Source organism: Notothenia rossii (genome assembly GCF_949606895.1).
Source record: "Notothenia rossii genome assembly, chromosome: 6".
In the NCBI taxonomy this organism is placed as follows: Eukaryota; Metazoa; Chordata; class Actinopteri; order Perciformes; family Nototheniidae; genus Notothenia; species Notothenia rossii.
The window spans coordinates 61,059,701-61,082,205 of record NC_136909.1 but is presented as its reverse complement, the minus strand read 5'-3'; the positions used below and the strand labels follow the sequence as shown (position 1 = coordinate 61,082,205).

At 38.7% G+C, this 22,505-nt stretch overlaps 1 protein-coding gene across 8 annotated transcripts in view; it reads right to left on the bottom strand.

The window, feature by feature from the left end:
• The window catches only part of rmdn2 (regulator of microtubule dynamics 2), a 38,103-nt gene extending 20,129 nt beyond the window's left edge, over window positions 1-17,974 (bottom strand). The window contains exons 1-2 of one of the 8 annotated variants that reach the window (XM_079691011.1): window positions 17,853-17,974; window positions 740-1,194 (exon numbers count right to left, since the gene is read on the bottom strand). In XM_079691011.1, coding sequence (XP_079547137.1) covers window positions 740-1,194; window positions 17,853-17,900 — 503 coding nt within the window. In that variant the 5' untranslated portion in view covers window positions 17,901-17,974. Of the gene's footprint in view, window positions 1-739; window positions 1,195-2,057; window positions 2,080-2,612; window positions 2,933-3,773; window positions 3,915-4,413; window positions 4,472-4,538; window positions 4,642-17,852 lie in introns of those variants that run through there. The other 7 variants (XM_079691010.1, XM_079691015.1, XM_079691013.1 and 4 more) reach the window with 7 other exon arrangements.
• Between the last annotated feature and the right edge of the window lie 4,531 nt (window positions 17,975-22,505).

The following is a 22,505-nucleotide window of genomic DNA, read 5'->3' as shown; positions in this document are numbered from 1 at the left end:
TGCGAGGCTCGCTGCTGCGAGGGGCGGACACTGTGAGCTGGCTTACTGGTGTGGGGTCGGCGAGACAGCGAGACAGTGCGGAACTCAGCCTGGGCACACACATAAAATACCAGCCAGGCTGCGGGTGTGTGTGTGTTTCGGGCTGGGTTTCGCTGTGTCTCGCTGTCTCGCAGACGGCCACTGGGCTAACAGGGAGGGACGGGGGGCAGGAGCTCCAACAAGCCGTTTAGGACAGAGAGTGAATACACATACTATACAGAGATGCTGTATGAGAAACCAATGTGAGTTTGGAAAATTGCAGAATGTAAATCTATTCTAGTAGACCTCAACAATGGAATTATGATCAGTAGAAATGGCCATGACATGGGACCTTTAAGAAACATGGAAGCTTCAGACATTCACCAGTGGGGTATTTACTGACTCATTTGTAGAACAAAACATTACAATCTCTTCAGCTTGTGTTAGCCACAGATCTTATTTTAGGCATCTATACAAAAAGAGGTACAAAAAAACACTTTACTACAAGTCGAGGGAACCGAAAGTAGTAAAATACTTTCTCATTTCCAGGTTTTAGGACTCATTCCTTCATAACTCTATAGTGAGGAATTGCTGCTTTTTCTGTGCACGTTTGTGACTTGATCAGAGGAAAGACTCATTGAAACAAACACTAACACAGAATCTGTTTAAGCGAAAGTGAGTTTTGACCAATTGACAGAATCAACACCTTTAAAGTACTCACCCTCCCTCACTCTCTGCTTCCTCTGAGCTCCGCCCCCCGGCTGCAGCCCCGGCGATGGATGCTGCAGCTCTTTTCCTCCGTGTGGGCGTGGTCCTCTGGAGGGTGCTTGCTCGATGGGCCTCCTCGCGTCCCATCAGCTCCTCCCTGACTTGGTTGGGCAGCTTCGGCAGAGCGTTCTTCAGCGACTTCATCTCGTCCTTCAGCTCGGACACGCACTGGATCAGGGCCTCGAGGCGCTCCAGCACCTCGGCTTGACCCCTGGGCAGACCTGGACCGTCCACCAGCATCATGCTAGTCCCCTGTCCGTTGGTGTGGTTCAGGTAGTGCCCCGGACATGACGCTCTTCGCCTCGATCTGAAGCCCTGGTACAACACCACGGCCAAACTGACGCCTGCCACTCCGGCTAAAGCTCCCAGGACCAGCACCTTGCTGTCTGCCTGCGCCATCCTGAAGGGCTGACAAACAGAAACAACTACATTTAAGCTACAGATTTCATAAACATTTTGACGAAATTGCATTATGGAATTCTGAAAGATTTGGGGCTTACAGTGCCAAATCGATTTGTCTTTAGATTCATTTAGCAATTGATTAGATTAGTTTCAAATGTATTGTCATTGTACAGAGTACTGGGACAATGAAATGCAGTAAGGATCTTACCAGAGGTGCAAGAGAAGCAGTACATTGTAGTGTAATGTAAAGGTATAATATAGGTATTTAAATAAGACTGACAATAGAGCTAATGTATACAGTTTGAACAGTATTAACGGGTATGAGCTGTAGCAATAATGTTGAATGTTCTACAAAAGTTGAAAAACAGAAAGTATAATATAAACACTATAGACAGTAGTATACATATGAATTCTCTATAAACCATTATAGACACTTTGCATTGATAATAGGAACATTCTAGGAGTACACTATAGAAGAAATAACCAGTATGGGTGTGAATAATCATTGAGTTTATACAAATATTGCCTTTATAAAATAGTGATAGATAAGCGCCCAAGATAAAAAAGGAAAAAAAACTGCAAATCCTCACATGTGAAAAGTGACATTACTAACATTATATGATTGCGAATATTGCAGCATTAATTAGCATTTCAAATGAACATTTGTTAAACTAATTATTAAAGTTAACTATTATGATTTTATTTGTTAACTTTTTTGTTTGCAATGCAATCAATAAGTCAACCTCTTAGTACCTAAAACCATTGGTTTCATCTTTAGAGATGTATTATGTAAAATGTTTACAATGTCAACATCTGTATCTGAAATGTATCTTAAACTGTCAAATATAGTAAAAAAGCACAATATTTACCTATGAGATTATGTCACAATTAATGGAAATAGTTAATTAAAGTACAAGTAATCCAAAAAGGTACTTCAGTACAGTACATACAGTAAATAACCCTTCCACCACTGAACGTGATGCACGATTGACAAGAGGGTGAATACTGTCTGAAACAGGCTAATCGGTGCGTTAGGAATGTTAGCCAGTAAGCTAAAGGTGATTGGATCAACATACTCTTCACACAGCTAGCTTGTTAGCCAAAAGTCGGAGTCACAACAGCTCGACAAACCCTTGACACACTGAGAAATGTATTGTGTCTGACTGGGTCTTAAGCATACGTGTATTAAATGTATACTTTCATAATTAAGCTTTATTGTGTTTATTAGCTGTCAATAACAGAATTCGTGCTGCTAACGTAGCTTAAAGTCGATTTGCTAACACTCAAAACAAAGTTACCCGCCAAGGTTAAAATTACAGAACGCGTTCAAATGCTCACTTTCAGCATTATCTTATCAAAACAAAACGTTTCATTAACATGTTATTCATAAAAAACTACATAATTATCAATAGTAGAGTCCTTACTGCACAGGTAAGAAGGGAGGCACTTGGTAACTCACTGGTGTAACCTTAGAAACAATCCGTGTGGACTCAGAAGACAAAAAGAAACGTTCCGGGTCATGTGCGTCAGCCTTCAAACACAAATTACTTGCGTGTTATTTTGAAGTAGGGCAGATAAAACCTCAGCATAAAAACGGTATAAAAATATATATCACAACGTTTTTTACTTCCAACGTTTAAACTTATGTCACCACTGCTGCTTGTCATGAGCTCTCTGTGGGGAGTTTGCAAGTCTGTTTTGTTTGTCATGTAATGTTCCGCCCCTTACTCAAAGACCCTGAACATGTCAAGAGAACAAATGACATTCACGTCCTTGTTGATGAAACAGGGCGGCTTTCATCATTATTATGAATTCTTCCCCATGAACTTAATGACTGCAAAGGCTTTTCTGAATAGACTCTCTGTTATGTTATGTTATGTTATGAGGCCTCCCGGGCTATAGTAACTGTATGACAATATGATCCCTATTGGAATATGATAGACCATTTTTGATCTTGCACTTCTTCCTGACTGTGCTGACCTTTGAGGTTGTGTTCATCGCCGTTCTGCATTTCCAATACGACACAGGGCATTTGCACTCATATACTTTATACTGAAACATACTGGCAGCATATCCTTTATGTAAACAAATACAAAATAATATCCTGTCTTATTAAAATGTTTTGTATCTTCTGCACAATTTGTTATGTATGCTTGCACCTACAAAATAATGTATCTTTAGTCTGATTTTCCTTCTAAATGCATAATATAATAAGCATGAATAAATCAAATGATTAGTGCACACATTAAGGTTTGATCATTTAGTTTATTTTTGATAATTTGCCTCAGAATATTATGCCATTTCTTTCATTAACCTTATCATTTCCACATGCGAGCGAACAATCAGTGAGCAAAGTTCAATGCAGGGGTTACAACAGTTCAGGTATTGCGTTAAATAATACAAATGACTAAAACAGGTAATAATAACTTCAATCGAAGAGACTCATCACTTGTTGCAAGATACTTTACAAGTTTAAAAGTGATGTTTTTAGTCTCAATTCATGAGTTGCACCGATACCAATGAATATCGTTGTATCATAATCGCTCATGAATCATGATTCAGTAATTAGCTAAACAAAGACCTACCACTACGATTCACTCCTCTCACCAGTGTTTCCTTGCAGTATGCTTACACAGAAAGTGTACCAGGATTTTAAACAGTTACTTAGCACACAGGTTATCTTATAAACCATGGACCTGCAGTCAGTATCACAGACCCGATATCACTGGGGATTATTGAGTCAGAGTGGTAAAGTAATGATTGACATATTTTCTACCATAGCCAATAAAACCAAACCGAAGATGTGGCAACTCTGTTATTTTTCTATTTGTTGTACTTTTTTCAAATCATGCATGATGGGGTCCTAGTAAGACGGGAGTTTCTTGTATAGAGGGAGAAAATATAGAAAAACTGAAATAATTTGTAAAGCAAATAAGTATGATCATTTATAATACACCTGGAATACTGCATTTCCCAGCTTTGAAAGAACTATCCTTCCATCAATATTTGTGATTTATCCTTCTTTGATTTTATCTTTCAGGACATTTCATACTTATTGTTAAATAATATAAATGGAATGTTTATTTCACTTGTCAGAGGCACTCTACAGTAAATGGTTGTTTATTCCAGCATTTAGAGCGGTGACAGGCCTACCTGCTTGGACACTGGTATCTAGGAGTTCCCTTGCATAATATGATCTAAGGATTGCTACGCGCAGTTTCCTACCTGCGCTCTGAGTACAGTATTGTTCCTTAGCCCACAGCCTGCATTTTGCCTGCACAGGGAACAAAAAGCCGTCCTGAAACCCGGTGTCATGGTAGTGTAAATAAAAAATAAATAAAAAAACTTGCCCAGCAGTTCAGGGTTGGCCCTGCAGACGTAGATGAGTCGATAAGGCAGGCACATCCAGCCGTAGCCTTGCTACCCATCGGGTCAAAGCCAGAAGATAAGGAGATATTGTCAACACTGTCTTTTTATCCACCCATACCCAACATCTGGCCAAATTTTCTAACCACGGAATTGAATTGACCCCTCAGTCAAACAACACATGGGCCAAGATTCAGGGTAAAATAAGGCATGGCTATGATGGGTCAGGGTTAGGTACATTACAAATGTTCCGCAATGTAGAGACATTGCGGAACATTAACCAAACATTTGTATATACGTTAATAATTAGAATGAGTAGTTACTTGTTTCTATCATTGTGGCATTAGCCCTTTTCAACCAGGATATTAATATTCAAAAACATTTTTACTATGAGCTATCTTCTGATATGACAACTTGCATTGATTACACCTGAAACCAGGTATACAAATTAAAAACATGGAAAAGTGTTGACATTGTGGAGCACAATCTTCTTGTGTGCATGAGGCATCTATTTCAAAACTAATTTCTGTAACATCTGCGTGCCGTGTTTACAGATACTTTAAGGATTCATTCAGCTGTGAAGATGCAGCAAACGTGTTGTGTAAGATAGCACGATAGCACTCAGCAATAGTGTTCATCGTGAGAAATGGGGTGGTCTAACTCGTATGTCTACACTTGCTTTGCTGATGTCTATCTCAGATTCAGGAACTCAGTGTTCTTATCCTCAGGCCTACAGGGAGACTGAGTTTGCTACTGTATTTTCCTGAGTGGCCAAGGAAACCAAATAATTTTCCCTTGACAGGAACAGATACTGAATGATCATAATGGGTTTCATTTTTGTGCATAGTAGAGGAACATTACAGTTCATTTACCTGCACTGCATTGACGATTCAGTATTGTGAATTGTGAATCAATAAAAATAAAAATTGTAAAAATCAACAACAAGAAATATCAGCATTAAACATGATTTACAATACTTGCACAGACATTATCCTTTTCTAGAAACTGGTTTTGCTGAAACTCAAGGTCTTAGTCAACCAACACACTGAAAGGTTATTGAATATTAATAGCTTAGATATTCAAATGTTTTGTTTATCTGTTTAAACTTGAGGGGAGGTCCGTTGTATAGGCCTGTAGATTCTAAACCTCTCTTTGACATTCCTTATATTATCTGGATTTTGTTCAATAGCCTTTTTGCATTGAGGAAAACACATTTGCATTTACTGTCTCGAGCCAACTCTGCAGTAGCTCAACTATCATGAAAGGTAGTGTGATACCATATTAACTCATTATTGATTCAAGTTATCTTTCACTGTTTGCTGTTGGTTTTTCACTTCAAAAACGTCATCGGAAGAGACCAAACAAGAATTTTACCATGAGAATACAGCCTTTTTGCATTTAGACAATGTGCTTTGTCTCTCTTATAAAAACACTCACACATACACATCCACCTCACCTACCTAATTAAAATCCTGTTTTCCCTGTCCGACAGTTACTGCACCCTGGTCTAGCACTCCAAAAGAAACACAACATCCTGAATATTCTGAAACAAGAATTGTCACAATCCCCACACAATCAATCATATAAACTTAACACAACTTTGGGTTTGGTAGATGATCTCTATGTTATAACAATGCTTTTTGGCAAAGCCTGTTTTCTTACCTTTCCAATGGTACCACATTTGTGAGGAGCAAGCATTTGTGGGATGAGCAGCAGAGCGGAGTATGTAGCCATGAAAAATGAGACAAATCTCCTCTGCCAATGCCAAACAGCTTTTTTTGCTGACTCTAGTTTGGTGTTGTTTGGTGGATTTGATGATTGAAGTCTGATAAATAAAGACATATTGGCAACAATTGATTTATTAACAATTGATTCATTTAACAAGCAGCCTCAGTAGTACGTCTTAAGCGTCTTTGAGTTGTGAAAAGCGCTATATAAATAAAATCTATTATTATTATTAGTGTGTGGAAGAACCAAACACAGCCACAACAGCCTCTCCTTCTCCTCATGCTGTCACCAGCCTGCTCACACTGCTGTGGGATGGCATCCCATTTGTCCTAAGTCAGCCAACGTGGTTGTGTCGGTCACTCTGCTACGGACAGCAGGGCCAAGTTGACCCAAAATGGGGTTCAATGGGGTTGAGGTCAGGACTGCAGGCCATCCTCTCCACTCCTACTCTATCGGTGCAGCAATCAGCAATGCGTTCTCTGCGTCTTCTCCACTGTGACCCTACGATCCATGTGCCGTAGGCAGAATCTGGACTCATCTCTGAACATAATTTTCCTCCACATGTTGAGGTTCCAGTGCTCTGAACATAATGTTCCTCCACATGTTGAGGTTGCAGTGCTCTGAACATAACGTTCCTCCACATGTTGAGGCTCCTGGTAGCTTTACGACACCGGAGAGAGGCTGCTGTTTGGCATTGGCAGACATTTTTCATGGGCGCACCCCACATACTCAACTCTGCTGCTCATCCCACAAATGCTTGTTCTTCACTTGGAAAGGTAAGACAACAGGCTTTCCAACGGTAGGCCTATAAGATTTATTTCCAAAAAGCATTGTTACAACATAGAAATCATTTACCAAACACAAATTGCCTCACTTTTAGTGTTAAGTTTACTTAGAGTCTTAGCTTTATCAGAGTTAGCTGGAACCAGAGTGGGCTAAATTACATTTGTAGATCCTGGACGGCAAACACAGCCTAAAGACATGATAACAAAAGCTTCTAGGTATGGTCAAATAAAGAAGTTGGTGAAAAGCAGAGCCACGGAAAAAAAGCGGACTCCAAAGAGTAGAAAAAAATCGCGATTTTAAATGATGCGATTATGAAATTATGTGATTATGAAATCGCAAAGCCTGCGATTTCATAATCACATCATTTCATAATCGCATCATTTAAAATCTACATGTTTTACATCTACAGGGTGAATCTTAAACTGAAGCTTGACTTTAAAGCAGAGGTGGGGAACCTCCGCCCTCCGGGCCGTATACGGCCCGCGAGACCATTTGGTACGGCCCTAGAGGTAATTTATAAACACACGCAAAAAAGAAAAAAATTCAAGAAATCTAGACCGCAAAATAATTAAACAAGCTTGTTTTTCCTGGCCAAGGTCAGGGTCCTTGAACACAACACGAGCCTAACGTGTCATCACGTGGTATATGTCTCGTCTGACAGGAGTGTAGTTCTAACGGAGAGCACCAGAACGCGGCTCCGGGCCGGGACTTCACAAATTGCAATACCCATAAGGAGCTGTACACATGCCGCAGTTTTTGCGTGGCTGTGTCTTTAGTTGAAAGCCCAGTGGCGATCTGTTCATCTGTCATACTGATCATACAGTCAATAACGTTGTTGTTATTAGCATCTGGTTAGCTAGCTATGCTAACGAATATAAGAAGCTTTTTCTCCAACCAGTGAGGTAAAGACACATCTTTATATGATCATTATAGTTATAGAAAAATAAGAGAATAGAGTAAACAGGTATACAATACTAATATGACAGTAAAAAAAAGTTGTTATTAATAAACAAAAATACAGTTTAAAAGGGAAGTGATTTGTAAAATATCCATAAAGAAAAAAATCTGCTTACTGTTCTGTTTCATATGTGTGTTGAGAGATGTATCCATAGATCTCTTCATGTTGCTCTCAAAGTGCACCAGAGTGCTTTTAACCTCAACATTTAAAAAAAATCTTCCTGGTGGTGCATGCCCCCAAACCCCCCTAGTTGAGGTTAGATGGGCTGTTATATGAGTTTTTTAAGCAGACGTTGAGTTCAATCATTTGTACGGCCTTCGAAGGATGTTGTAAAAATTGAAATGGCCCTTGAGAGGAAAAAGGTTCCCCACCCCTGCTTTAAAGCAACCCAACGGAAGTTTCACAAAAGTTTAGTTCTTTCACTCGTAGCTCGGGCTGCGGGGTGCTAGAGACGGGAGCACGTTGACCTTCCTAGCCGTAGATATGGCCGCATTTTACAATAAACTTCTGTTGGGTCGCTTCAAAACAAATATCGCAAATCGAATCGCAATTGCAATATTTGTCAGAAAAATCTCAATTAGATTTTTTCCCAAAATCGTGCAGCCCTATCCCATACTCAAACTGGACGCTGGTTCTACACAAGAGAAGCTTGACCGCTGAGGGCTCTGGTTCCAATTATACGTTTGGAGACACTATAAACCACAAGTAACCTATATTTCTGTGAACGCAGTTTTCGGGGCCAAGTACAATAATTGCACTTTGAAATGTTGACTTGAATTAAGTCTATTGTGTCAACAAACGTCACATCACTGTACTAGGTTGGTTGAAAGCAATAATATTGAGTTGAACCTAAAAGTTTTTATTTGAACTTATTTTATTGCTTTTAACTAACCTAATAGTTATGTGAAATCTATTAAACGACATAATACATTTAAATAAAGTAAACGTTTTAGTTCTTTGAGTGACTGGTTTCATTTGGCTTAACTAAAGGGACACATCAATCATTGTGAGTAACTTTACAGATCTTAAATAAAAGGTTTTAGGCAGATTTGCATGTGTCAGAACGGGGATTATTTATATACTTCGAAAGGTTGACTAATGATTGACTTGTTGTTTGCCACATTCGATAAAAGCCAACTGAAGATACAACATTAAAGAGGCCCTTTTATACTTTTTAGGTGTTCCCTTTCCTATAGCGTGTAATATAGGTTTTTGTGCATGTAAATGGTAATATTTCTCTCCCGCACCCCCCCCCCTTTCCTGAAACGCCTCCATTCTCCTCTGTTTAATCCACAACATAGTGACATCACTATGTAACACTCACACTTGTATTGGCTAGCGCTCCATCAAATTGAACGTGATTTGCTGACATAAGCGGTTGTCCAATCACAACAGAGCCGGCCAGCTAACCAATCAGAGCAGACTGGGTTTCAGACAGAGGGTGAAAAGAGGTGCTGCATCACAGGCAGTATGAGAAAAATAAGGAGCTTTTTGAACATTAAAGCATGGAGACATGTCACAGTAGAGACACTACATACAAATATGAACGTGGAAATAAGCATTATAGGACACCTTTAAATAGTTTGCCTATGAAAATGTAAGCAAACTATAAGAAAAGAAAGGTAGACAGTGGGGGTTTGTTTATGATATTGATATGACATGATTGGAATTATGTAAGTTTGATTTCAACCTAAATAACTCTCTAACAACTGATGATTTCTAGGAAAATTGAAGGCAGACAGATTGCATCAGAGACCTCTCTGTGACCTTTGACTTGATTACTTCCTTCCTTTCTATCCTCCTCTGCACTGACTCCCATATACTCAATCAGTGCATCAGGCATTCCTCCGAGAACAGATACACATCTTTCTTTTGAGAGATGCTTGTCCCTCACAATAAAAATGTATGTTTTTCTCAAAGGTTTGAAAATGACAGCACCAATGCACTCCAGGCCTTTGCCCTTTGATCATCCATCCCTCTCCCACTCCATTAAGTCAACACAATAACTACACCTATCTCGCTCAAATTTACCCACAGTTGAAATGTTTTTGTAAAGGTTTTTATAATGCAAAAATAAGACTCACAACATATTATCCGTTGCTGTTAAAAGAGTGGGGCAACAAATGCATCAAACACAATATTGTATATGAATATTCATAAGTCCTCTTCATGCTTGCATTGCGTCCTCCTAGTGAGTAACCTGAAGCCTTTTAAATAGCTAAAGGAAGCAACAAAACACTACAATCCCAGACATACTGCACACTGAAGGGGATTTCCGATTCACAATCTTTTCCCACTTTCCTTCAGTTATACACTTCATCCTATACCTTCAAAATACTGTTTTTAAGGATTACAATACCTTAGCATTAATTTTCTTAAAGGCAGCTGCGGAATGCAATAAAGCAAAGTTACTCAATTACTGTACTAAAGTGCAATTTGTAGGTACTTGTGTACTCAAACATGCATGATAATTAGCAGCAACAGTATAAGTTATCCAAATTTGCTCCACCTTTACGAGCTGTCATGAATACATTCATATAATCATTATCATAATTCAATATATATCATTCTGTAGTGGGCTATAACACTTAACAATAATTTACGTTTTTGGTACTTATACTGAAGTATTTTTAACAATTGAAAATGGCTACTTTTACTCAAGTACATTTCCAACCCCTTAAATACCATTACAGGATTCTGATGACCATTACAATTCTTCATCATGAAGCCTGTTTGATAGATAGGAGGATATACTGTAACTCCTCTTTAGTTGTCATCAGATTATGGCCAGCAGGTGGCGCCCAGAGAATAAGTATTGAGATCCTCCTGAGGTTGGAAAAGTGTGGTTGAGAAACACAGGTAAAAGGATACAGGATAGATAACAAGCGGACATGTTCATTAGCGTCTTCCTCAGCATATTCTATACGGTTTCATCCCTGCTTTGACCTGTACACATCAGCTCATGTGGTTCAGGGTTGAATAAGCCATAGATCAAGATAATCTACTGCTAAACACAGTCTGGGCTTAATGTCGACACTATCAGACACATTACCCAGCTTGCATCTGTGTGAAGGTTAGAAAGAAGTGTGAGTCACGTCTATCTGGGTAGTTACAGTATGTCTGCTACCCTCAGGTAGACCAAAACATGATCATTAGATATTTCCAAATGCCAAACAAACTCATTTTGAAACAAGTGGAAACACAGACCAGAATGTACAATATACGGTAACATTTTAAATAAAGCTGTATTCAGGTTAAAAAAGAGTCTACAGGCATGCAAGCAACCCTATAAGGGTGAGATTATTACACATGCTATTAGCACCGTGCTAATATCATCATGCAACAAGTTCACAATGACTCAACATGATGTGTAGCAGGTAGAATGTATACCGTGTTCACCATTCGAGGTTAGTGTGTAAACCAACCCAGTCTCACAAAAAAACGTGTAATAACTACGTTGGTCCACAACGTATGACGTGGTATTTCTACAAAAACGCCTCTGAAATTGTAAGATCCCTACGTTTTTTTCCCCCCTTCATTCCAATGGCTGGCGTCTATGTCACGGGATCTTCACATTTCTCCCTGCAGAAAAAAAAAACATGGCCGAACTTCGTTTTATTCTCGGTGTAAAATGCCTATTTTAAAGTTAGTCTGGCCATTAAAATGCGTTTTGATGTCATTTGATGCGAGAAATATGAGTTGTTATTTCAGATTATGTGTGCAGTGGATGTACATGATCTTTAGTTTGCTAGTTATTACGAAGATTACTTCAGGAAATTGTGTCTATACAACGTTTTCATTGTTACCAAGGTGGTTGCTAGGGACGCTGCTATCGATATTATTTCTGTTATGTTGTGTAACTGTTTAATGGTGTTATCTTTATTGCTACCCCCTTCCACGTCAATGTATAGTGTTGGTCCACAGCGCAAACGTATTAGTTTAACAAAATCCGCATCTAAAATGGTGGCATAGATACGTTATTTTCCCCTGTGCAATTCCAGTCTCACATGTCACATCTCACATCACATCGTCATAAACAAATACCGGAAACAGACCGAAAACACTTTATTCCGAGTGTGCTTGCTTTTCTCTTTGGAGGTCATCACCAGAGATGGGGGCGTTACTAAAAAAAAGTAATATATTACATATTACATATTACTTTTTAAAAAAGTAATATATTACACTACTTCATTACCGTCTACATAAAGTAACTCGTTACTTTACTCGTTACTTTACTCGTTACTTTACTCGTTACTTTACTCGCAGGGCCGGCCCTCCCCTCCCTACAGGCAGATCACGCAGACAGTGGCGCAACTACAGTGTAAGCGCGCCACAGTTTTGCCTCTGCGAGACTCCACTTGCACCCCCAATTACTATTGCATTAAGGAAGACATAACACAAGTCTTTCTTTTGATATGCTCTTTAATAAAATAGGCTACCAACCTACCACAACAAGCTAACAGTCTGTGAAACTTAAAGACACTAATTAATGAAACCAGTTCAAGACGCATTTTTCTTATTCTTATCATTCTTTATGAGCGCAGTAACGGTAAGGTATCTAATTACTTATTTATTTAGTTTTCCATAACTTAGCAACAGAGATGGTCAAACTAAAGTGGTAGAGACATGGCAGAATTCCTACAATGAAGCGGGACATTGAACTGTTCACCCGTGAGAGGGCAATCAAGAAAAGAGAGTGAGCGGCCCCGTTGAGGAAGTTTACAGATGAAAAGACTCAGCCATGTTTATGCAGCACTGCACGTGGAGATGTGGACGGGCAAATCGCGCAGATTACGTAGGCCTACATGTATACAAACCTGCGGTGGCGGAAACCCCTCTTGTCTGTCAGTGAGTGTGATCATTTTATAAAAGTAACGAAGTAACGCGTGTCGGGGCAATGTTAGTAACTGTAGTGTGATTACTGAATTATAAAAGTAACGCGTTACACTACTCCGTTACCGACAAAAGTAACGCGTTAAACCCAACTCTGGTCAACACATAACGGCATTGTAATACACGGTTCGCCTGCATTAAATGTTACATATCTGCTGTAATTCTCTATTTATAGAGTCTTGATGAGAAGACTTCTAGACAAACATGAGGAACTGCCGCCAACACTGAAAATGTGACGTGGATCATAAATATATCAGCAATTAAACAACATCTTACATTTATTTTCACACAATACATCTCCAAGCGGTATCAACACTAATTCGGCTGACTTTTATATTTGATCCAATTGGTAGATAGGCTGTATTTACACCATAAACGTGCACTCCTGATATAAAGGGACACGGTTAAAGCATGTTATTGAATTTCATTATTTTTATTATTAGATATTAATTGGATCCCTATAAAGTATATTCATTACTCGTTATTCTCTACTAATAGTTAATTAAAGACTGTATATAATGACTATTTTGCACATCCCTTTCAAGATTTCAAGATTTTCTAAGGTTTATTGACATACACAAACGGTGTAGTTATGCAATGAATGAAAAACTTTGTGTATACCTCCAGCAATGTTAACTATGTTGAAAAACTTATTTTAACTGATATTATACATATGTATTATACTCTTATATAAGATGTATGTAGATAGTATAAGAAATGTGAAGAATATGACACCACTGCATATTTACAACTGTTACACATGCTGATGTAACGCAAATGTTTCCAACTTGGGATCTATAGAGTGGCGAAGTCCTTCCCCTTCCGGTGGACCTCCATGGGACCTTATATCGGAAAAATAATGTATTGAAGTCAATGGGGAGCGAAAGATTATCTTTCGATCCCGTTTGAATTGTGCCACGAATGATGATGTTTGTCAATTTAAAAGATAACTTTGCAAGTCACATTTTTTTAAATGTGTCGTAAAACTGTGAATTTACACATTTATTTGTGTGAAGCGCTCAATGAACTACAACTCTGGTCTTGCACACGTCACCAACACCAAGATGGCCGTCACGTTGGTACATTTCACCTCTTACTTTCAGAAGGAGGCGAAAAGTATTAAAAGAGGTGAAAATCACTACAAGTCTGGGCATGTTGAGAGCTGTACATACGAAAAAGGGGAGTTAGTCGGTTCCGTAAGAGCCAGCATGCGGGACCGGCTTTACAAGGTTTCGGTGAGTAACACGAGTGTAATGTATAAGGTTAATGTCAGCTAGCTAACATTAGCTAACAAGGTACAAGGTGGATATGGTGTATACCGTATCCGATACCGTCTGTATTAGTAGAAGAGTGTTTTTATAGCAATTGATCGCATCCGCGCTGCTGCGCCAGTCAACAGAGCGTGCGTGTGACATATTTAGTAGCAGGATGTGCTCTGAAAAATAGGGCTCCCCGAAAGCAAATGGGTAATTCGAAAACTGACAGAGCTCCCTCTATACAAATCAAACTGTAGAAGGTGTGAAAGCACCTATTGTTTTAAATAATGGTCGGAATGTGACCTGTGAGCCTTCCGAATTACCGTGGGACAGCACATTCTAAACTAAAATGTTCAATCAATAAAGTAACATCTTATTTTATCTTAATAATATCTTCATATTAATAATAATAATAAATCATACAGTATGTGTCCGAAAGGGAGCAGGAGGAAGCAAACACAAAAATATACTGCATATTAAAGCAAACGATTGTAAAGGTTAAAGTATGAGCATAACAAATAAAGAAGTGTAATGTAAACATTTACATTATAATTATGATTATTTAATATATAAAGACTATATATTATTGAATTACAAGATTAGATATACTTTAGTTGATCTAAAATATTGATGTGTTCAATTGCTCTTCAAAACACAACTGAAAGTCCATGAAACTTGTCTTTCTGTATTTGTGAATGAAGCGCCATCTCCTGGTTAAAACCTGAAATTGAAAATCTGGCAACGCCCTCTTAGAAAATAGTGGGAGGGCTTAACATTCCTCTATACTGGTCTTTGGCAGGCCGTAGGCAGGAAGCTGTAAGCTGGAGTCCGAAATTCAGTGCTACATCTGTATGCTTTCACAGCAAACGATGCTGGTTTACCGGTATGTTTGATATGTAGAGAGAAGTTGTCAAAGGTGCTGCAGCCTTTACGTGTCGAGGAACAACACGGGAGAGGAAGACAGCTGACAATCTTCAGTCATAATTCAATGGGGTATGTCATTTATTTCAGAAAACAGTTTTTGTTATATTCCATGGAATGCTCTTAACGTCCCGATAGCAATGAATATATTAAATGCTTTGACAATAAATACATAAACAAATTAATCTCTGGAAGCCGTAGCGCTGTAAAAAGCACGACCAATCATTTTAGCCGGCCGGGCTAAAATGATTGGATGGTCTACCTGCCTGTCAGCCTTCCATCTGTGCACAAATTTATCTCGTGCCCTCATTGGTAATGTGCGCGTTCGTGTGTGTTGGAGGAGGGGCTCTGTAAGAAAGTCTGAAGGAAGAGGCATATTTGTTCCGGTTGTGTATTTTCAAATTCTAGCGCACTCGAGCTGGTTTCTCCATTCTTACCTACCCTACCTTTAACTCTTTTTAGGGTGCAGCTATATGTTTTATTTATTTCAAAGTGGGCCCATTTTAATAATATATTTTTTTCCTTCAAATGTGCAGATGACTCCTCAAGTGCTGTGTTTAATTTATTTTAAAGTAGGCCTGTGTATTATTTCTAATTCTCCTTATAGGAGTTCTTTGTTTCTTATTAGAGGTTAAGTTTTATATAATGTAATAAATAGCCTAATAAATGCAAAACAAATGTAGTTTTTGTCTGATATAACAATAAATAGAACTTTATTAGCTATCAAGCTATGAAATATGTTTTGCGGCTCCAGACAAAAAAATGTTTTGGAAAAAGGAGCAAAATGGCTCTTTTGGTCAAAAAGGTTGCAGACCCCTGCCCTAGTAGGACAATAGGGTATAATGAGTTCTTTAAGGTAAGATGGCGCCTGCCCATTAAGGGCTTTGTAGGCGAGAAGAAGAATTTTAAATTCTATCCTGTGTTCTATAGGGAGCCAGTGTAAGGCAGCCAGAACAGGAGTAATGTGGTCCCTTTTCCTAACTCTGGTTAGTACACGAGCTGCAGCATTTTGAATCAGCTGAAGCGACTTGACTGACTTCTTGGTACACCCTGATAATAAGGAATTACAATAATCCAGCCTTCAAGTAACAAATGCATGGACTAGTTTCTCTGCATCGTTTTGAGGCAAGATATGCCTGATTTTATGCTATGTTACGTAGATGGAAGTAGGCGGTCCTTGAAATTGATTTTATGTGGGCGTTAAAGGATAAATCCTGATCAAATATAACACCAAGATTCCTTACAGTCTCACTGGAGGCCAAATTAATGCCATCCATAGTTAGTATATCTCTAGATAATTTGTTTCGTAGATTCTTTGTGCCGAGTACAATAACTTCAGTTTTGGTCGTGTTTAACATTAAAACATTTAAGGTCATCCACGTTTTTAAGTCCTTGAGGCAGTCTTGAATTTTATGTAGATGATTAATTTCATCAGGCTTGATTGATAAATATAGTTGAGTATCATCCGCATAACGATGAAAGTTTACAGAATGATTCCTTATAATATTGCCTAACGGAAGCATATATAATGTGAACAAAATAGGTCCGAGCACTGAGCCCTGTTGCACTCCATGGCTAACTTTGGTTTGCGTGGAGGATTCATCGTTGACACATACAAACTGAGAGCGTTCAGATAGATAGGACCTAAACCAGCCTAAAGCAGTTCCCTGTATGCCAACTAAGTGCTTTAGTCTTTGCAATAGGATATCATGGTCGATAGTATCAAATGCAGCACTGAGATCGAGCAAGACAAGAATAGGGACAAGTCCCTTGTCTGAGGCTATTAGAATGTCATTTGTGACTTTAACCAGAGCTGTCTCTGTGCTATGATGTGTTCTAAAGCCAGACTGAAAATCAAACAAATCATAGTTTTTTAAGTAATCACACAGCTGTTTTGCGACTGCTGTCTCAAGAATTTTTGAGAGGAACGGAAGATTAGAAATAGGTCTATATGGCTAAAACCTCTGGATCGAGGTTGTGCTTTTTAAGAAGCGGTTTTATCACTGCTACTTTGAATGATTGTGGAACATAGCCTGATAATAAAGACATATTCATAATATTTAATAAAGAAGTGCTAATTAATGGAAAAACTTATTTTAACAGCTTAGTTGGAATCGGGTCTAAGATACACGTTGATGGTGTAGAAGAGAGAATCATTGAATTTAATTGTTCAAGGTTTATGGCTGAAAAGCATTCTAGTTTACTATCTAGTGTAATATTAGAGCTTAGGTTTCCGGAAGCTGTTGATAACACTATACACATTTGGGCGGATTTGACCTATCTCTGGCCCCCCTTGGTCGATTTTGATGACTGACATCTCTTTATAACCGCTAGAGCCAATGGAATCAAGGGGAGGTTCCACATACACACACGTTACCAAATAAGGAGTCAGAGTGACGCGTAGCCAAAACCGGAAGCTGCGATACTCTCCGAATTTTACATAAAAATTGAATTATGGATTATCAATAATTTTTTCAAAGTGACAGACACATTGGATTAACCTATGGATTAACCCTCAGCAGGGTTTTTTATCGTTTTAATGCCATTGAACATGACTTTTGATCAGAATAACAGCTGAGGTGAGACGATCTCCCGTGTTTGCTCCATAATGCTACGTGTTGTGATGTCTGTGTTTGCTTCCCCTGTCACGAGTTCTGATCGCTCAGTGATGATACTAATACCTATATAATCTGTGGAATCTCTTTAATCGGATATCTTGTATGCGCAGTTACGATAAGTAATAAGGGTATATTTACCTTGAATTCTGTGCCAAGTGCATTAGCATATTTTCGCTCAGGGGTCATTTAGACGCTTCTTATTGTCAAACTCCCAGGTTTATGTCACTGTTTTAGTGTTTTCTGTCTAGGTTTGGGTGTTTTGCTGTCATGTTTTTCTCCTGGGTTATTGTCTGGTCCTTTTCCCTGTGTTTTTCCTCCCGTCGTTATTTTCCCTGTTGTGTCTAGTTGTTTGATTGTGTTCACCTGTGGCCCTTGTGTTTCTACTCCTCTGCCCAGCTGTTTCTCGTCTTGTGATTACCCCTCCCTGTATTTAGTCTTGTCTCCTCCTGTGTTCAGTGTTGGTGCTTCTTTTGTATGTGACCCAGTTCACCGAAGAGTGTTTTGTTTGTCCTTGAAATAAAGGTATCGTCAAGTGTTATCTGCGTTTGGGTCCTACCTGCTTCACTCTGCGTAACACTAATGAGACTTGTATTTTGTTTTGGTAAAAATGGTTTCGTATTGTCAGTTAGCTGAGTTTCTTCCCATTAATTTGGTATGACACATTAATCGGTTTTTAAATATTAAGAAGCCCTGAGACACAGTTTTTTGAAAAAGAAACCTGCAGCCCCCTCCACCAGGGGCTCTCAGTTATATGGGTGTCCACTTTGATTCACAGGTGTTGCTAGTCAATAGCTGTCTGTCACCCGAGCCTGCCTCAATATTACCCTCATTCCACTTTGGATTAGCCAGAAGATGGGCGGAGCTAGCACTGCCAAGATGGCTACGGCAGGGCCCAAAATCATTACAAAAGCTCTTAAGAAACCCAAGGATGACATCATAGAGACAACATCTGTTTATAATACAGTCACTGGTTGGCAGACTTACAATTATGTAGATTTACAAAATGGACAGCTGAGGCCGACGGTAATTGTGAGAAAGGAAAGCGGTTTACCCGCTCGGAATCGTGAATGTCTGTAGAAAGTGTCTAACCCTAACCCTAGCCGAACACTCCATTCCAATAATTATTTGTTTAGGGTTATTGCAATGGGAAGCTGGATGCCTTACAGAACAACATTGCCACCAATAGAGCCATACTGTATGTGGCTGATTGAAGTCTTTGTTTTGGCGCTCTCAGAAACTGTTGATCTTACCTTATAACCAAGACGTGTAGAGTAGAACAAAACCACTAAGTAATTCAGTGTCTGGACTTGTCCCAGGAGAAGCTGTTTTAGAAAATCCATCAGCTTCAAAGGGCAACTGAAATTGTTTCTTCTTTCTTCTTTTTATCAAAGATGAATAATTGCTCCGCCTCCAAGGGGGAACAATAGGTGAATGGCAAATAACATTCAATTCACAAGGAAAGTGAGAAATAGCACAAAGATAGTTTATGACCTTTGCTGTCGTGTCATGAGCACCCTTAGATGTTACCATTCTTCTCTATTAATCTTCAGTCAGGTGTAAAATACCTTTTCCTTCCTGAAGGGAAATTAGTTCAGAAGGTGATTTATGGGGTGTTGGCTGCAAGAAGAGCTGCTAAGTCTCTTCAGAGCAGACAAAGGTGAAGTTATTATCCTGAGACAACCTGAAGAGGGGCTGTGTCATGTGTTACAGACAGTTACAGTGGGAGGTTGAAAGATGGTTTATTATCCTTGACACGATGAATGGCATCCAACACAGGCTTGTATTGTCTGGGACCAGTGAGACCTCACAGGGGAAGTGAGGACATCGTTGTGTTATTTCTATATGAGATAGTAAAGTTGCTTGAGGTACACGTAGGGGTGTTTTGTAGTTATAAAAGTTAAACTGTTAGGGCTAGGGTTAGGATTTGGCATTTAAAAACTCCCACTCATGTGGCACATCTTAGACATAACTGTACATGATTTTATGCAAACTTCCATTTTGTAATGCGACATCAGCCACCTTTAGCCACCAGGGATTGCAATAGCCCCAGTGCAGCTCCACCAACAGTTGACCAAAGGTTTGAAGTACGAAATCCGAAATGTCCTTTTTTTGGCTGCCTTGTCTCCCATTCTCCAGTTGAATCTGTCCAGTGTTGAGTCATAGTCTGGTTCTGTTAATTATGCTTATCACGGCACATGTATTCCTAAAAAAGTATTGTTTCATCATCAAAAGAGTGGTAACCGGTATTACCAGATACCAACTATTTGAAATGAGATACTGTATTGGAGGCAGGCGGAGAACAGCTCTGAGAGTGTGGAAATTGAACAGATTTTTTTTCCTACTATTTATGTTTGAGTCCAATGTTCAAGCCGCACCTGGGTCGGAAAAGGGAAGCCATGCAAAAGTTCCTTAACTTGCATTCTCTATTATAGCCTGCAGGGGAGGACTCCTCTGCTTCCAAACATTGACAGTCAATTACAAAGTGGACTTAGTCACCGTGTTGTTACCCATTGATTTGTGGAATCCAGTTTTGAATCTTGAGTTTGGTATTTTGGTACCATTTGTTATTTTGTAACTTCAAGTGACACGAGAGGTTAGAGAAGTACAACCGACCGAAACAAGACTTTTTGTTAGATTTTTTCACACAAATTTACACAATGAAAAAGCAGTCGTGGGTGGCAGTGTCACATTACAGTACTGCAATACAAAACATAACAACATAGAATAGGTTATAACTACAATGACAACACAACAAAAATACAACAGTCGGCTTGGTCATAGATAACAATTTCCCAAAACACATAACCTCAGATGACGTCAGAATAAAGTAAATTATATATAAATACATTCATAAATAAATCAAGTACATAAATAAACAAATCAAGAAAATGACTTCTTATAATAGGGATATCTGGGAAGGTCAATGTCTTTGCATAGGCAAACAAAAGTCCTATATATTTTTAAACGTGCTGGAAGAGCCTTTCAATGAACAATATATCAGATATTTTCCAGCTATAAATGATTGGAAATGTCTTTAATCCACAAAGTGTGGGAAGGCAGTGTTTGTGATTTCCATCTCATAAGTATAGGATGTCTAGCCAATAGTGTTACAAAAGCTATCAGGTCCACTTGTAGCCTAGCCAAAGACAGTAGTAATGGCATTATGTTCGATATGTTTTCCATTTCAAAACAAAACATGTCATTGGTCCAAAAAAAATACAATTAACTTTCATGAACTGAAAAAACACTATGAGACTGTTAAATGGACAGGGACAAAACCTGGATAACACCCAAACCAGACTGCCATTGTCGCAACTTGACAATCATCAGGGAGCCCAGGCCTAAAGCATGCACTTCATTTCTTCTTTTTTACTTTAATGGGTACAAACATTTACTAAATGAACATCACACTATATTAAAGAATAATTCAAACTAGCTGATAAGACCGTACTGTAAAGTCATCAGTTGAATCAGGTAACACATCAAGTATGGGTCTTTCTTAGACTCCTATCAAATTGGACTTCTTCTGTAACCTTTGCTGAATACTATGGAGAATGCAATTATAAAGGCCAAAATGCAAATTCAGAAGGCTTATTACCATGGAAGCAAAACCAATGAGGGACAATACATTGACTATATTGACTTCTTTATTCACAGTTTATGGTTTACCTCCAATGTTCAGCATTTAAGTTTAAAGTTTAAAACTCAAAACCTTCATAATGGAAAAAAACAACATGCTAAATAAACATCAAAAGTACATTTGTGCAAAAAGTCTTATACCATTAGAAAGCCTGTTTATTTAACTTTCAAATGGTGCCACATTTGTGAGGAACAAGCATTTGTGGGATGAGCAGCAGAGCTGAGTATGTGGGGTGCGCCCATGAAACATTTGACAAATACACAGCTTTTTGTGCTGCTAACTCTAGTTTGTTTGGTGGATTGGATTAGAAAGAAGCAATGTTACAACAAATAAAGAATCTACCAAACACAGATTTCCTTACTCTTTGTGTTAAGTTTAGAACGGAATAGGGTGACATTAGTCAAAAGAAACCATGGGGGCAAAAGAAAACGGGAAGTGAGAAGATTTCAGGTACCTACTGTTCTTATCTTGGGTGTGCATATAAAGGTATCACATTTCCAAGTGTGCTCATTTCTATGTTTATCTCTGGCTAAACCAGTGGTTCTCAAACTTTTTCTGTCATTCCCCACTTTGAACAGGTGGGCCTTTTCAAGCCCCACCTGTTCCTCATCGCTCCAAGAAAATGGTAGGCCAAGCTTCAAATTGTCAAATGTATCGTTCTATATCAGGGGTCTCCAACCTTTTTTAGGATGAGATACTTTCAAAAGAAATAAAACAAGTCGTGAGCTACTTTTACTCCTCTTTTTTTGTGTTTTGCAGTGTATATATTTAGCACATTTTAACATTAGGATATGCTACCTTTAACCTGTGTGTGCTGTTTGGGTCTGTGGGACCCGTTTTCAGTGTTTACTAAAAGAAAATGTATTCAATTTAATTATTTTAACCTACTTTATTTGGGGGTGGACCTCACATCCTCTAGTGGGGTCCGGGGGCATGCACACCCGGGAAGATCTTTTTTAAAATGTTGAAGTTAAATGCATCTGGTGCGCTTTGAGCACAACATGAATTTATGGATACAGCTCTCAACACTCAGATGAAAGAGAGCTGTATACTTTTCAATAATCCAAACATCTTTAGAATATGATCACAACCAATAACAAATCATTTAGACTTGTTTATTCTTATCTTATGTTACCTAGTTAGCATTCTTT